The following is an 18,422-nucleotide window of genomic DNA, read 5'->3' as shown; positions in this document are numbered from 1 at the left end:
AGAGGGAACCTCTGATTTTTTGAGTGTCTTTCATTTGTGGGAAGGGGAGAAGGTAATAGCACAATATAGCAAATTCCTTATATCAACTACTATAAATCTTTATGCAATCCTAATAGTGTAAATTTATCCTATAAATCAATCAGAAATATTATCATTAATATGTGGTGGTTAATTATAACCTACAAACCTCTCAGCATTAACTCAACTTTCTTCTACTTAACTCACTAATGCAATATCACAGATATCTTTTAAATAATGATTTACTGACTAAATTGAGTAGAGGTATCAAATTTTCACAGAATCTAAAAGCTCTTGCAATGAAATGAAATCTCTCCATAAAATAACTTAGGTGATCCTTTTTGAATGGAGCCATAGATGCTGTATATTTGATACTGTTGATCAGCAATCCTAGATACAGCATTCTGTTCTTATGGTATTCTAGGATTATGGATTTAGAGTGAAAAGACTCCCTAGTTCATTATGCTCCCTTTACAGATTAGGAAATTGAGATTTAGGGTAACTTGTTAATGATTACACAGAAAGAACACAGGTTGGATTTGAATTCTTCCATCTCCCAATCCAAAATTTGATCCACTGCACTATGACGACTCCCATGTCATTTTTATAAAAATGCTTTTTCCCAATTACATGAAAAAAGTAACCTTTTTTTAAAAAAATTGAGTTCAAAATTCTCCTCTCCCCATTACTTGAGAAGGCAAGCAATTTTATATAGATTACACATATGCAATCATGCAAAACATTTCCATATTAGCCATGTTACACAAAGATGCAGATCTGCCCCCCAAAAAGCAAGACTCTGCATTCAGACTCAAACAGTTCTTTATTTGAAAGTGGATAGCTCTTTTTTTATCAAAAGTTCTTCAGTCTTGGATCACCATATTGCTAAGAATAATTCAGCCATTCACAACTGATCATCACGCTTTTCTTTTGCAGGCTATTCTCTTGGTTTTGTTCATTTCACTTTAACAGTTTGTCAACTTTTTTTTTCTGAAAGCATCCTGCTTATCTCTTATAAAACTATAGTATTACATCACAATTATATACCACAATTTCTTCAGCCATTTTCCAACTGATGGGCAACCCTCCTCAATTTCATTTCTTACACACACACACACACACACACAAAGTATAAATATTTTTGTATATATGCATCTTTTTATTTCTTTGGGGTACAGAATTAGTCAAAGAATAAGTCAAAAGGTATGCATAGTTTTATAGTTCTTTGGGCATAGTTCCAAATTGCTCTCCAGAATGGCTGAAACAGTTTACAATTCCATCAACAGCACAGGAATGTCACTACTTTTCCACATCCCTTCCAACATTTGCTATTTTTTTGTAGTAGTTGTCAGGTGATACCTTAGAGATGTTTTAATTGGTATTTCTCTAATCAACAGTGATTTACAGCATTTTTAATAGGGCATACTGCTTTAATTTTTTCTTCTTCTGAGAACTGCTTGTTCATATCCTTTGACCATTTATCAATTGGAGAATGATTCATTTTTAGAAATCTCAGTTCCCTTTCTATACATATTTGGCAAATGAGGCCTTTATCAAAGAAATTTTCTATAAATTTTTTCCCATTCTTGCCTTCTAATTTTGGTAACCTTAGTTTTGTGCAGAAACTTTAATTTGATATAAACAAAATTATTTCTATTTAATCCCATAAATCTTATTTGATAATAAATTATCTTATCCACAAATCTAACAGGTAAAATATTCTATCCTACTCCCTAATTTGCTTATATCACTATGTCTAAATCACGTACTCACTTTGACTTTATCTTAGCATATAGTGTGAGATATTAGTTCATATCTAGTTTCTGTCAAACTTTTCCCAGCGATCAGATGATTTCTTGTCCCCAAATCTTGAATCTTTGGATTTGTGAAATACTAAATTGTTATAGTCACTTACTACTGTGTATTATATACATAATTTATTGCATTGATCTATTGTATTTCTTAGCCAGTACCAGGTTGTTTTTGATGGTTACCACTTTGTGTTTCTCTTTCTCTCCCTCACTCCTTTCCTGTCCCTCTTCAAAAATGTTTTCTTTCTGACCACTACCTCCCTCAATAGATCCATCACGCCTACCTCCTCTTATCTCCTTCCCTCCCATACTTCTCAATAGGTTAAGGTAGATTTCTATATCTAAATTACTATCATTCCCTCTTTGAACCAATTCTAATAAGAGTAAGATTCAAATGTTGCCCATCACCTCCTCCCTTTTAAAAGCTTTCACATTTGTGTGAGATAATTTTCCTTGTTTTTGCTCTCCCTTCCCCTACTCTCCCAGTGCATCCCCCTTTCTAAATCCTTGATTTTATTTTTTTACTGATCTTATAGTCTCTGTGTATACGCCCATCTAACTGCTCAAATAAATGATAAATTCTTTAGGATTTAGATTTACAAAGATCATCTTCCCAAATAGGAATGTAAACATTCTAACTTTACTGAAGCCCTTATGTTTGAACTGAATCCCTCTTTTATTTTACCTTTTTATGTGTCTCAAGTTATAATTAAAAGTCAAATTTTTCTTTTCAGCTCAGATCTTTTCATTAGGAATGCTTCTATTTCTTTGGGGCTTTTTGTTTTTGTTTTTCCCCTCCTCAAGTAATGTTTATACTCAGTTTTGCAGGATAAGTTGTGGGATATAATCCTATCCCCCTTTGCTTTCCAGAATATCATATTCCAACCCTCTTCTCCTTTTCTGTTGAAGCTAAAACCTGTGTGATCCTGATTGTAGCACCACAATATTTGAATTGTTTCTTTCCAGCTGCTTACAATATTTTCTCCTTGACAAGGAAGGTCTGGAATTTGGTTATAACATTCCTGGAACTTTTCCTTTGGAGATCTCTCTCAGGAGGTAATTGGTGAAATCTTTCAATTTTTATTTTACCCTCTCTTTCTAGTATATGAGGACAGTTCCCCCATAATCACTTCTTGAAATATGTTATCTTAGTTCTGTTTTTGATCATGGCTTTGAGGCAGTCCATTCTTTAATTATCTCTCCTCAAACTATTTTCAGGTTCAATTAATTGTTTTTCCGATGGGATATGTGACAATTTCATCCATTTTATTTTTATGCTTTTGATTTTGTTTCGTTTCTTGGTGTTTCATAGTCACTGGGTCCCATTTGCCCAATTATGATTTTTAGGGAATTATTTTCTTGAGGAAGCTTATACCTCTTTTTTCACTTGGCCAAATCTTCTTTTAAAGGCAGTCTTCAGTGGATTTGTGGACTTCTTTACCACAAATTGGCAAGTTCTAGTTTTTAAAGCGTTTTCTTCAGTATTTTTGAGCCTTTTTTACCAAGCTGTTGACTCTTTTAAAAATAATTTCCTTGCATTATTCTCTTTTGTTTTCCCAATTTTTCTTCTACTTTTCTTATTTGACTTTTAAAATCCTTTCTATTTCCTTCTAGGAATCTTTTTGGGTCAGTGTCCAATACATATTTTTCTTTGATGATTTGAAGCCACATTAACACTATTTTCTTCTGGGTGTATGTCTTGATCTTCCCTGTAACTTGTCATAGTCATATAATAACTTGTCAAAAGTCAGATTCTTTTTGTTGGTTGTTTGCTCATTTTCCCAGACTATTTCATAACTTTAAATTTCATATTAAAGTTGCTTTCTGCTCCCAGGACTGGAACACTGTCCTAAGCTTCAGGCCTTTTTTGCTACGTTTTCAGAGCTAACTTTGAGGATCTCTAGGTGCTTCCAAGTGGTACGATTTACAGAAAGGGTGAGAACATTGCTCTCTTGGCTTGTACTCTTGTCTTTACCCAAGGAGGGACCTTGCTTTCCTGTAGCCATCAGCTCTTGCCTTCCTTCTACTCCTGGGACTATGGCCAAGTCCCCCATTCTCCTGCAGTCACAATTGCTAGTGTTCCCCTCTATCTTCAAATGAGATCAGCATCCACAGTCCCCCATGAGTGGCAATAAGCACTTCTCTCCACATTGTAACACCAACCAGCGTCCTCTGCTCCCCTGAAGCCACAAGTGCCATTTGTTCCTTTTGGCCCTTTGAATCCAGAACTACATATGAACAATGCCAGAGGATCGTGAACCCAGCATCAGCAAAGGATCCTCTGCAACCTCCTTCCATCTTTTTGTTCAACAACCTCTTTATTCTGTGGGTTAAGAGGTCCTGAAGCTGCTGCTGCCACTAATGCAGCTACTTCTAAAGTCCATTGCCGATACCTCAGTGCAGTCTGTACTGTGCATTCTACATTGGAGGCTCAACTACCACCCTGATGAGACAGACCTTTCCTGACACTCTCTTATGTTGTCACAGTCTGGAAAATTGTTCCATCCAATTGTTATTGGTTCCACCGCTCCAGAATTCAATTTGAGTTGCAATTATAAGAGGAGTTTGAAGGGAAATTTGGCAAGAATTCTACCATCTTAGCTCTGTCTCTCCCTTCTGTTAAATATAATTCAAGTTTTATAGTGAAGTTTTTCAATTATACAATTTTTATATTTCATATGCCTTGTGTTGAAAATGAAGCTGTAATCCACACATTACTCTCCCTTCAAGGACATCACAAGCTAACCTAAATGACCTTTTTACTCTTCTTGTCTCCATGCTTTTGCTATGGTTGTGCCCCATGCCTATAGTTTTTACTCATTTACCTTTTAGAATCCCTAGTTTCCTTCAAAGCTCAGCTGAAAACTGTCCTTATCCTCTCGGTTTCTAGTGGTGTATCTATTTTATCTTATATCTATATTGTTCATATATCTACATATATAAATGTCTTCTCTGTAGACACAGAAGTTCTTTAAAAGCAAGAACCCTTTCATTTTTCTCTTTGTATCTTCAGTGCCTAGTCCAGCTTTAATTAAATGTATGCTGATTGCCCAAAGAACATTGACAGACACATGTCACAAAAGACACATAGAAAGATGTAATGGTTAACATTACCTTCACTTTTATTAGTTGAATCCAGCTTAAAAGTACATATCAGAACGACCTGGTTTGTTTCACCATGTTTTGTTTTTGTTTTTTAATCCATTGGATTGTCTTCATTTAACCAAAATGTTACTTCACTAGCCCCTTACTGGAAAATTACATTAGTACATAGAACTCAGGTTTTCACAAAGAAGAAAAAAGAAGCTGGAAAATTAGATATGGCTTTTTACAATCCTTTTCAATGTGCTATATATGAATAATAAATCTATTTTATATTGAATCATCACATTAAACAACATCAGGCTTATAATTTATCTTTTTCAAACAATCAATGATTATATGAGAATTAGCAAGATATTATACAATAAGTAATATAGTTCAAGTCAAAAGATACTGTAGCTAGAAAATAATTTAACACTGTAACGGGATCTCCGAGATCAATTCTATTTTATAGATTCTGCAGCAAAAATAACATTTCTAGTAGGAAGGAATTAATTATCAACCTAGTAATATTTAGACATTCACATAATTGTGGAAACAAAAACATGATTTATTACATTTCCAGAAGGGTTAAGCTTTTAGAGTAGGGTGGGTTTTTTTGGTTAAATTTTCTTAAATATAGAGTAGTATATGTGAGGGGATATATATATAGATATAGATATATAGATATTTGTTGTTTTGAGAATATGTATATATATAATCTTCCCATATATATCATATATACATAAAACAGTACTTATTATTCACTTTTTTTGCATGTTTGAATTGAAGGGGAAAAATGAATTGCCATTATGTGTAGCCCATGGCAAACTTTCCTTTGGTTTCACAAATGGGCATATCTGGGTGTAAACAAAACATTGGGATGTTTCACTGCAGAAGGGTTGAAAAAGCTGTAGGACGGTGTTTTCAGGATGAACTTTGTAGTTCCTGGCAGTAAATACCTAAAAACGATGGTTAAAAGGTCAGATTTTAACAAGCAAGGTAATACATTTACACCTAATTGTCAGTTTCTTATGGATCATATCATGTGAAATGACCCCAGAAAGGCCATGACATATATATATAACAAAAGCTATCTGTTTGGATGTTTCTCACAGAACACAAGAAGAAATCAGAAACACTACTTCCAAGTCTGGATTAATACACATTTTGCATTCATTTCTGATATTTCTGAAATTGCAAAAAAATGTGATTGCTTTTGTATTAACAAAATTTCTAAATCAAGACTAAGATTAAATTTTCAATCTCTAAAATGTCTTTAGGTTTCTAACGGATTATTTTGTTCATTAGGGCCAGTATTTTGGAAGGGAATTCTAGATCAAGAAAGTGACCACCTATGGAAGGCTTATAGAGAGTAGTTGCCACATCAGAATGGTATATACATTTTTTTTAAAATGCTTTACATAAAGACAAAGGATGAACCTTTCCCCCATCAAGAAATCTCATTATAAAGAAACTACTCTCACCAAATCCTAGCCCATGACTTACATGATAATTGTTAATGTGGACTTCATTATAAATCTGCATAAAAGGTACCCACAATAGTTGCCTATGTCAGCTTCGTATATGTACCCTAAACACAAAGTATGAAGTACTGTATAAAAGTTTGCAATATTTAGTATGAGAGAAATTCAGATTATAGTAAAAGCAATTATTTCCAGGGACATCAAAACCCTTGATCACAATTTAATAATGCTTTGTTGTTGTATTATCTTGTTGTATATAGGGGAAACTGAGGAATGATGAAGTTAGTAAACCTTACTATGAGCATCAGAATTGGCTCAAGTTTTGTACCTTATGAGATACTCACAACTATACAACAATATAATTAATACTAATGATATGCTTTGCTTTTTCCTTGTTCAGGGCCAAATATGACTTGACACATTTCGAAAGTTGAGGAATAGGGGTGTGAGGGTAGGGGAGAGATATGTGGAGATAGATACTTGTTGTGTATACATGCCACCAGTCTACTATTAGGATGATGAAAAACCCTTTATGAGCAATGGTTTCCAGCTAACTTGTGAATGAACATGGACAGAATCAACCAAGATACTCCACTGGAAACTACTGGCAGTAATAAAAAACAGAAAACAAAACAAAAACATATTAATGATTATAAAGATAATGGGAACAGGTCATGTAAAACAAATTACAACAAAACTGTGGAGGCAAGATTTCAAAGATCAGAGCTAAGAAGCAGTAAGAGGCAGTCCCTAATTAACAGCTGTTTTGGAAAAGAACTTAGAGTGATAACAGAATATCTTATTGACCAAGGAACACCCCAAATTTCAACATTATATTCCTACTTTTATAAATAAGCATCTACCATATCATATGGAGACTACCAAAAATGTTGGCAGTGGTTCTGTTACATATTTTATGGAATACATTGCTGGCAGTCATTCCTTTACATTGGCAGAAAAATATTCTGCACAGCTATGAATACATATGTACATACTTAAGTGTTTAGGTATGTAAAGTATCATTTACTATCAAGGAACTTGTATAAAAAGGACAAGACAGTAATTTTCTAATGATACCCATAAGCATAATTATTTAATTTACCATTATTTAATATTATTTGTTTCTCAATTATAAACTATAATTAGTTGCTAAGAAACTTTAGGTTAACTGAGCAATAAGACAGCATGAAACATTCCAAATTAAATATTTCATGAATAAGTTGAATGTAAGGTTCCTGAAGGCTAACATTAATTCATTTTTGTTATCTACAATGCCTAACATAGTATCTTCATGTATGTTCAACAGTTTCTGATTCCTTGTAACTCCCTTTAGGGTTTCCTTGGCAAAGACATTGGAGTAGTTTATCTTTCTTTTCCAGCTCATTTTGCAAATGAGGAAACTAAGTCAAGTGGGATTAGATGACTTGCCCAGGGTCACACACAACTACAGAGTGTCCAAGGCTAGATTTGAACTCTGAGATGAGTCTTCTGACTCCAGGCCCAGCCCTCTGTGCACTATGACATTCCAAGATGTCTGCCCTGCAGACTTAATAAATGTATACTGACGTGACTGAACAACAAAATTAAGATTTAAGGCACTGAGGCAGCTAACATACATTATTGTGTCACTGATGGCTAGTCTGATACACACTGCAAAGGGGGTCTCCTATCTCTCTGCCATTTTGGTGCCCACATAAACCAAAAGCACTGAAAAGTTCCAAAGAGAACGGCATTCTGTTCATCATCTCTGATAATATTCAGGATTGTCCTAGTAACCAATATCTTCTTTCTAAATTACTTTCTTTCAAAAGTGCAAGTCATTTTTGTTTTCTAGACCTCAGGAAAGAGGATAAAAATTTTCAGATCCCTCCTGCCTGAAGAGGAGCTCTCCATTTGTGTTGAAGAAATCAAAGACGACAACTTAGGTTGCAGAGAACCAGACTATCTGATCAAGGGCTCCATAGTTTTCCCAACTTTAAAAGCACATGAATCCCAATTGTTCCATTCTACTTTAAACAGAAATTTAAAACGTTGACTAACTTTGGGAGTGGGAAAATATCTATCTTCTAATCTAACTAATCTAAATCTAAACTTTTTGTTAAAATCAGTAAAAGCCAAAAGGAAAGGTTTTTCAAATCTCAAAATGACAAGATCTTGTGTGGGCTTTAAAAAGCATCAAAAATCACACTGGAAGAAGTATTGTTTTTTTCTTGAGAGTGCTGTGAGGTATTTTAAAGTATTAAAAGGAAAAAGAATGGATTTTGCTTTTAAGGAGATAATTCCTTAATATCTCCTGGGAGGTCCCTGGGACCACTGTCCTTGCTGAATACCAAAAATTATTTTTAACAATGAAGTTAAAATAAATGGATTTGATTTTTCATCAGGAACAGCATCTCTGGGAAGTGGATTTATGTAGTATCTGCAGAATGTGCAAGAAATATTGAAAATGAGAAAAGTTTGTGGCTTTCCTTTCATCCTACTTTACTCCTTGTATATAAAAATCACTAATGTTGACAGACTTGCAAAGCAAATTCATTTGGCTGATAGGAGAAAAAAAAAAAAAGAGACTATTTCAATCAAGAGATTCCTTATGTTAATTAGCAAAGGAAAAACACATTCAAATTGCAAATAAAAGATGCTCATATTTTCATGCTCCTTCTGTTAATAGTATGATAAATGCCAATGGAGAAATTATTTCTCGAAAAATCCTCATCCCCTCATCTGGTTTCTCCAATGGTTCAGTTATTTTGTGGCATGAATTTCAAGGTGGTCTTCTATGAGCCTAAATTTATTTCCAGTTTGGGGAAAACTCAGAATCTGAGTCAATTTGGACATTTTAATCCTGGAACCAAATCAAATTTCTGGTCTCCACCTAGAGAGAACTCAATCATCCTTCAAATAAATTCAACTTCTTGGATGTGGGGCTAACAAGTAAAGTACATCAAAATACTGGCCAGTGGCTTTTACCTAAATCAACATTTAAATACATATTTAATGTTCACAAGGCTTTATTTTCTTATTTCTCAAAATAGAATCTCTGATGGAAACCCCATTTCTTGAGGTTGCCTAAAAACAAGGCTCAAAGTATAAAGAGAGAACCTTGACTTCTCTTGTTTCCTTTTTATGGCAAAGAATTGTTATTTGCATCTATATAAATCATGTCCCAAGAATGCTTCGTTAACTATAAAGATGGCAAATTAAAGAAAAATCAGCTTCCAATCAAAAACCCAATAGTCCTTTCATGAGAAAGTAGGTCAGTTTGTAAGCCAAAGCTTTATTCAAACAGAAGAAATGAGGGTGGGGTGGGAGGAGCTAATTTATGAATGCTTTTGACATTTTAAAGAAGTCATTTTGGCAGCTCTCTGATCTAGCCAAATGGAAGGGGTAGCACTGGGAGGGGAGAAACTCAGAAATAAGCAGTAAAAACCAATTCTAGTTAAAGCAATTTTTTTCTATATAGTGAAATTCTATGCTTCATATTTTGTCAGTGAAAACATGTAAATCTTACCTATTCTGTCTACATCTATTACTCTTATATCTATTATTTAATCATATTGATCTCTATCAATAAGTAAATTAAACTAAATGTCTACTATGGGCTAAATACTTGACCGGTTCATTCTATATTCCTAATGAATTATCAGGATTTAGTACTTTCTTAGTCACCTTAACACAGTTGAATATATGACTTTCAAACTGCTGCTTCCATTTTTTTTAATTATTGTGCCCCTAATTAGAGCCTCTTATTTGGCAGAGGGCATCCTGGACATTAAATTTCAGATGCCCCGGACTGAGGTTCAAAACCAGGATTGCACAGGGAATTTCTCTACTTTTCAGTGTTCCTACATCAGTCAGCAATCTCAAGGTGATCCCAGAGGTCTCCAGCTTCCATCCATATCCCAAAGCTCCAGAGTATTCTTTAGGAATAGAGTGTTACATACAAAGGGAGCATCATCTAACTACTCATACCATAAGAGGTTCAATGGTGGTTGGGCAGCACTTGGTGCCTTAAAGACTGTCACAGAGGCTGCTTCTTGGGTCAGGGTTCATGACTACCTCAACTATGGCATATGTTCCCCAAAAGCATCAAAGGGCCCCATTCATGCATTCAGTAACTTGAAGATTTGTCTTACTTCTCTTTATTAGTATAAAAGGATAATAAGCCTTATTTTTCCATCTTTTGGGCTGGTCAATCAATGAAAATATACAGAATATTACTTTAATGTTTACAGTCAAGATGGTTTGGTGGCTTGGTGGCTAAATTTACCTCTACCATTGCTGAGATCAATCAACGTCTGTTTCCAGTAGGAGTTAAACTATGTTAGAGGCCCTGCAACAGTCACATGACAAGATCCGATAAGTTTGGTTCATCCACAATTCATCAGAAACAAAGCTCACAAATAAAGCTCGCCATAGTTTTTAATGCAAAGTATTTTTGAGTAATTTTTCTGTTGCATTCTCCAACTATGCCGGGCCTGTTTTTGTTTTGTTTTGTTTTTGAGAATAAGTTTTACAAGATAAATCTGCAAGAGGGTTTTAAATTTAAAAAACTTGATTTCTGGAGGAGAGGAGCCTCACTTCACTTTGTGTTAATCAACTTATTTCCTAAGACCTCATATTAAAATTCTTAAGGATCTTCAAAGCTACGGCTAACTTCCCTGCCTCTCTCAATGGTGCCCCTGCCTATAAAAATAACATATAATACCTTTGAAATCTTAGTAGAATCCCTAGCCAATTTAAAGTAAGTTGAGCAAGGGCTGTTTATTTACTGAATTTTTTTCCAAGTTAAAAACAATTATTTTCCTATTTTTAGAAATATCAGCATCTTTTATTAAAAGAAATTTAAAAAGTTGACTAATTCAATTGTCAACTTGGAAAAACCACATTCACAATGGTCTATTAGACTTGCTTGTTTTTTGGGGGGTTTTTTGCCAGCAATTCCCGCAGCATAACAAGATTTCTTGGAAGTATAACCTTTGGCTATGACAACATCACAAAAGTGAATACTGTTCTATACCTTGAAACGGGGGAGTGTATATATTATTACCTCTGAAGGCTGAGGAAACCTTGGCTAAATTAGCCATCCACTAAAATACTAAATTTCCTAATATGACTTTCAAATAGTCTGTTAAACATGATTTTCACTTCTCTGTTGGGGATATCATTTCTGATGTTTGGGAGAAAATATCCTTGTTGAGTTCATTAGCATGAAAATCTATGTTTAAAAGTCCTTGGGAGCTTATCATCCGCATGAACTCAGCCTAGAGACTTTTGCCCAGCTCATTTCCTGGGAAAAGAATCCCACTTTGACACAGCAAATGGCCACTTTGATTAGAGATACCTTAGGACCCTGGAGATGGGAACGTACCTGGTATTTTCCCAGTCGGGGCACACAGAGGATACAGATGCTCTGGAATCGCTTGCATACTTGTACACCACTAGGAGGCAGTGTTTACAAAGCTGTACCACTTGCTGGCAGCACTGGAGCTGTTGGGGAGTAATCACTTCTGTGCTTTTGCTGAAAATTGTCTCCCAAGAGCTGCTGTTGGCATGGAAACAGACATGACCTCATGTAGCAAAATAAATAAATAAATGACAACCTGTGAAAGAACTAACAAAGATGGGAGGCGTGTAGCCTATTAATTACTCTCTATGATTGAACCCACCAACTGATGGAAGGTATTTTTAAAACTACACATATATTAGGAAATGAATACACACACACACACACACACATATATGTGTGTATATATATACACACACATATATACACACACACACATATATATACACACATATATACACACACACACACACACATATATATATATATATATATATATATATACACATACATACATACATATATATATATACACACACACACACACCACGGCTGTAGAGCTTTGATAATGAGACTTCCCTGAAACTCTCAGCTTCTGGGGTTGACAGCCTTTGAAGGGGGATTGGCCTGGGTACCTTCCTGCCCTGGTGAAGAATAGCTTCTACTAAAGCTGAGGATGGCCTCAGGATGAATTAGTTAGCGATCTCTGTTGTGGAGTGCTCTGATATTCCTTTTGTTTTCCTATTTCCAGTTCCTGTGCTGGCCAGCATTTAATGATTCCTGATTAATCATTTCACCTCTGCTCTACCTTCCACAAGAACCTCTTTTTTTCTCTCCTTTGTTTTTCTTCTGGAGATATTGAGGAGGGATAGGGGGGCACACCTCCAACAAAATTAATAGTTGCATCAGAGACACATAATACTTCTGCCCAGGTGACCCTGCACAGAGTTCCTGGGAAGGTAAGGGGTTTTATCTCTCAGCCAAATGGCAGCCATAGAGAGGGTACATGTTTTTGAAAGTTTCCTACCAGCTCCCAGTTCAAAAATCCTGAAACTCAGCCTTCAGGCTGGAAGGGAGGGACTCTTCTGGCAGTGCCAGCTTTGGGGAAGAACCTCAGATATCACTTAATAACTACAACTAATGGTAGCTCCCCTATAAAATTACTCAATAATGTCTATATCATCTATATACTTATAGGTTTGCATCTTCCCCCCCCTTACAAAATATTAAGCTCCTCAAGTGCAGAGGCCATTTCATTTTTGACTTTATATTCTCAATGTCCAGCACAGTACTTGACACACAGTAGGTACTTAATAAACACTTGTTAACTGATTAAAGTAATCTTGAAATCAACAAGTCAGGAATCTAGGCTTCTATTTCCTGAGCATCTCTTGCCAAGACAATTGCAAAGGGCATACCTGTGGACTTCCTGGGTGCTAGGAGGGGCCAAAGTAAGGGATCTCAATTTTTGTCCCACAATTACTAGGAATCACTGAGATGATGTGTATTCAGTGAAAATGTAAATGGCCTGTCTCTTAGCCCCAAGAGATTTCCTCCTCAGAAAAGGCTAACATGATGAAATTGGGAAACATTAGTACTCTGTGGAAAATGAGACTTATAGGAAAAAGAGTTGTGTTGATCACTTATGAGTTATAAGAAGTACTCTCTGTACTTTCTGCCTTCTCTGTCAGGTTGAAAATAAACTGTCATATACCAATAAATCCAGTTGTTTGCTTGTCCCGTGCAAAACTTCAGAAACCCTTTATATCTATAGAGATCTAAACACTATATTCCCTCCCTGTATCTCTGTTGCTTTCTCCTTATGTGCATATTCCTAATTTATACATACATGTATCTGTGTGTGTGTATGGACGTATTTATATTGGGTAATATATGTAGGGACATGCCAAATCTACATATTCGTGATTGGGGGGGGGGGGAGATGTTTAAGACTGTGAGGTCAAACCCATGTATAAGTAAACCCAGAAACTGAGGATTTTGGGCCACAGATATAGCCAACAAACATCCATTAAATTCAATTTGGCACAAAAGCACCAGTGGTTTCCTAAAGCCAGTGCAGAGGGAATACTGCAACCACAAAACTACTTGGGAAGTTTTGAATATGGGCCCAGCCATGGACTTTCAGAGAACTGATGTGGGAAGTTCAGAGACACTCATGACAACCAAGTAGCAATTCTCCCCCTTTTTTGTACAATTCATAAAACTCTCTACTAAGACATGGAGAATTACAGATCCAAGTTGGTGGGCCTAAGAACCCACAGTGATGAAGTCACAGATCTTTCTAAGATGAGCTACCAAGGCAAGATGGTGCTGTGGAAAGTCAAATGACCAGATTCAAATCCCTTTCTTTGAAGCTTATTATTTGTGTGATTACAGGCAAGTCACTCAGCTTTCCCAAGGCTTATTGGGATAAAGATGTTGGACACGATGGCCTATGGGGCCCCCTCCAACTCTCTACCATCCTCTGAAAGAAAAACTATGTTTCAAGTTTGCCTCAACAGCAAAATTCACTTCTCCTGAGCACTGGGAGAATGGCTCACCAGGCTGGGTAGTAGGCAGATCCTTTTAGACCATTCTTAAACGGGACTATCTCCATGATAACCACAAAGCATAAATCCTATATTCTGCCAGAAGCCTTAATTCTCTAAAACCTTGAAGCCTTCTTAAAGTGTCACCTACTAAGCTGTACACCAGAGATTTAAAGAAGTTAATGTGCTCCCCCTCTGACAAACTGACTTTGAGGATAGTTCTTTGGCAAATAGGATCAGTTTACATAACTATGCTTCCATCAGGCTTCAAATAGGAAAGTGTGGATCACTTCTCAAAGGTGTACAACTTATTTCAGTTCTCATGGGCTGTTTTAATTTACTTTAAATTTAGTGACAAATGAATCCTTATTTTATAGCCCTCAGTGGGAAAAATAGTAGATTTTCTTAAGGAGCTACACCCTTCCTTGAGTATGAGTCAAAATTACTTAATTGTTAATACTGTATGGTTATTTGACATTTATTGAAATTTTAAAGCTTTCAAATCTCCTAGGCTCAGAATTTTTTTTTAAAATTAGGACAATTACTTATTCATGCAGAGGCACATGGCCCTAAAACCACGGTATGTCAACAGTGTGTGACAAGTTTGCCTAAAGTAATATAACATTCTATATGTTGCCTAAAGAGGAAACAAGCCTTCTGTATGAAATGAAATAATTATGAGAAAAGAACCCTATAATATTTTTTCTTTTAAAAAAGTGAATATCACTTAATAAGTTATATTAGTAATTATTAATTATGTTATTACATTTGCATATATCTGTGTAAGAAATAAAAATTAAACAAGAAAAATTAAATTCACATTTGTGTCAAAGCAATGAAAAAAATAGAAATTTCAGTCAAAATAGACACTAAAAATTTGCACTGTACCAATTCTATTTAAAAAGGCAAAAGCAAATTGCACATTAAAGAAATAAGAACATCTCTGCGTATCCATGAAAACAAGAATATATTCCCAAAAACATCCTTCTCACCCCCACCTCCATCCAAACCAGATCCTTTTAATGAAAATTAGGCTAAGTATGAAGAAAATCAGCCTTCCCCAAAATAAATTTGCTCTAGCTCTTCAACTTTTTTTTTTTTCTTTCCACTGGTTTACATTCTGATCTACCTGCTATCTGGTTTTCATTGGTTAAATCTGTAATTTACAAAAGTGAAAGTATGTAGCTATGTTGAAAAGCCAAGTAGGCTTTTTTTGTTGAGTTTAGAAAACAATGTTGGGTCCCCTTGAAGCTAACCAAATACTTCCTTTTAGTAAAAAACAAATGTCAAATTGCCTAAGTTAAATAGAAAAGTTAAGACAATCAATTCAATCAAAAAAAAAAAAAAGAACTCATTGAAAAATGAAGAATTTGGCAAATTCTCCAAGATTTGGAAAGGCAAAGGCTCCAATGTTAATCAACTGACAAAAGTTTGGCTTATTCTGCTTAGCTAAAAGTTAATGTCTCTAATGGTTATGAAAAGCCCTCATTAAGTTCTCTAAACAGGGTCAGAGATTATCTGCAAGTAAGAGTGCACATGTGTAGATATATATGTATATGTGTGCATGCACGCATATAAACTATATGCATATGTATATATATACATATATAATATATATACACAACTTGTGTATGAATTACAAATGGATGAAAACAAACATAACTTTAAATGTAAATTGATTAAACTAGCCAACAAAATTTTAAAAATGATAGATTAGATAAGAAAACAAAACTCTACAATATGTTGCTTATAAGAAACATCTCAAAAAAAGATATACAAAGATTAAAAGGGGGAAGAAAAAAAATACTACATATACAGTGAGTTCAAAAAAGCAAAAATAGTAATCATGCAAAGCAAAAGCAAACATTCAGAAGATAAAAATGGATAAACAAGTTACCTTCATTATTACGTGGACATGAATGTAAAAAGTTATACATTTGAGCTATAAGAAATTACAAATATATACAAAGAGAAAGGAAAGATCTCTATGAACCCAATGTAAAACAAGTAGAGCCAAGAAAACAGTATACAAAATGACTATACAACAATTTAAGTAGAAAGAGCTGCATCCAAAAAAAAATAAGTCACAAAATCATTGATTAATATGCATGGTTTAAAAGAAGAAATATGAGATCATAGCCCTTTGAAGAGGTGGAAAGATCATAAGTAATGTATATTACATATATTTTCACACTTTTTCCAATATATTAATCAGTTACACCATATTTTCCATTTTTTAAAATATTCTTTGGTATAGTATAAATGGCTCTCTCAAAAGAGATATTGGGGAAATTTTTGATGATGTTAAAAAAATCAATAAAGGCTTAATTTTTTAAAATCTCAGTGGCTGCCTATTACTGAAGGACTATAGCTTCTAGGGAAATATATTGGTGATTTTGGGGGGGTTTCTGTTCTGGCAATCTGACTCCAAAGTCTTAGAAGAAAGCTTTGTTTCCCCCCCCCCCCCCAACACACACACCCAACCTAAGACATTTGCTCTGACAATCTTTCTGATTCTGAATAGACCACTCCTCAATTCCATGCTGACTGATAATCTGGTCAGTGAGAATCTGATTATCGAGAACCAAATTCCAGAAACCAAACATCTGGGCCATAGAATTAGTAGGTCAATAACAGAAAAACTGGATAAATATGTCTCCTTGCTTATGTTTCTCTGCTGAATTATTTTGGAATTGGCATCACAATTACAATAAACTTTGCCCCTTGACAAGGAAATGGATTCAAGCCTGCAAATTCTTTTGAGACATCTCAAGACACCAGTCTGTGACATCAAATTTTTGGGGTTCCCTTCCCAACCTCAATATTACCTTTAAATACAAAATGCTCTGGCATATAAAGTCCTTTACAACCTGGTCCTTTCCTACCTTTGCAGTCTTCTTATATCTTACATCCTTCATGTTCTTCCTGCCTTCTCGATGCCTCTAGCATGCCTCATTTCACCTCCTGACTCCATATTTTAATATCTGTCTCCCATGTCAGTAGAGAGCACAGGGGACAAAGCACAGAGCCTAGAGTCAGGCAACCTGGGTTCAAATACAATCCCAAACACTGACTGGGTGACTCTGGCCAGGCCACTCAGCCTTTGTCTTCCTAACTTTCTGCAACCTTAAATGCAGACAGTGAGAGCACCAACAATCTGCAGATTCTATAAAGCACTCAGCACAGGGCTGGACACAACAAAGACACCATATAAATGTCCTGAAGATGATAATCATCACCATCCACTTAATGGTTTCCCTGAATTCTTTCATGGCTTGATTCAAATCCCACCTTCCTCAGGAGGCCTCTTCTGGTCCTTGTCACTGCTGGAGCCTTTCTTCTAAGCTTACCTTCCATTTATATAATTGTTTACTGTCTTCCCCATTATTCGAATATGAGCTCCTTAAAGAAATAAATCATGTCTTCACCTTCATTTGAATTCCCAGCATTTAGTATACTGTAGTGTTCAACACATCATAATACACAAGAAGTACACTTTGACTTACTGATAAATTTAAAGATTGATATTGCTGGAACCATTTTTATTCCTCCTTTTATGTTCTTTCAATAAGTTTATATATAAAAATATAAGTCATTACTGCCATACTCCCAATGCCCACTAAGCCCTTCTTTCTTTGAGGGTTCTGAGGGGCTTTCTCAATACAAGTTTTGAGAGCCTCCAGAAGCAAAAGGCGACATGATAACAGCCAACTCTCACACAACACCTGGTGGTTAGGAAAATCATTCTTTTCAGTGACTCGGGGCATCAGGGAAGTAAACAGAGCAAGTGTGATTGTTCTCATTTTACAGATTAGGAATCTGAGGCCTAGAAAAATGAAGTGATTTGTTCATCATAACATACTTAGCGAAGGACACAAGCTGGAACTGAACAGTGTGACACAAGGAAAAGAGTACCGAATATAGAATCAGAGGAGATAGGATCCCCCTCTCCCTGCCTCCCCTGAGGCATTGAGGGTACCATTTCTCTGGGCCTCTGTTTCCACTTGATGACTTGAATGTATCCTCTAAATCCCATGGTTCAGCATTCTTTCCATCCTAGTGTGTGGTGAGTACACATGGTACAACAGACAAAGAATGACTTTATGACAGAGACATTTACAATACTTGCAAC

At 35.4% G+C, this 18,422-nt stretch overlaps 1 protein-coding gene across 8 annotated transcripts in view; it reads right to left on the bottom strand.

Moving 5' to 3' along the window:
* The window catches only part of TTLL7 (tubulin tyrosine ligase like 7), a 231,913-nt gene that overhangs the window by 57,354 nt on the left and 156,137 nt on the right, over positions 1 to 18,422 (bottom strand). For 4 of the 8 annotated variants that reach the window (XM_074266394.1, XM_074266393.1, XM_074266392.1 and 1 more), the window contains 2 exons: positions 11,766 to 11,939; positions 4,928 to 5,872 (listed from right to left, as the gene is read on the bottom strand). The exons of 1 other annotated variant lie outside the window; for it this stretch is intronic. In XM_074266394.1, the coding sequence (XP_074122495.1) occupies positions 5,755 to 5,872; positions 11,766 to 11,939 (292 nt within the window). In that variant the 3' untranslated portion in view covers positions 4,928 to 5,754. Of the gene's footprint in view, positions 1 to 4,927; positions 5,873 to 11,765; positions 11,940 to 18,422 lie in introns of those variants that run through there. 3 more of the 8 variants (XM_074266398.1, XM_074266399.1, XM_074266400.1) reach the window with 3 other exon arrangements.

Source organism: Sminthopsis crassicaudata, chromosome 4, assembly GCF_048593235.1.
Source record: "Sminthopsis crassicaudata isolate SCR6 chromosome 4, ASM4859323v1, whole genome shotgun sequence".
NCBI lineage: Eukaryota > Metazoa > Chordata > Mammalia > Dasyuromorphia > Dasyuridae > Sminthopsis > Sminthopsis crassicaudata.
Note: the sequence above shows the minus strand (reverse complement) of the source record. Positions and strands in the feature narration are given on the sequence as shown.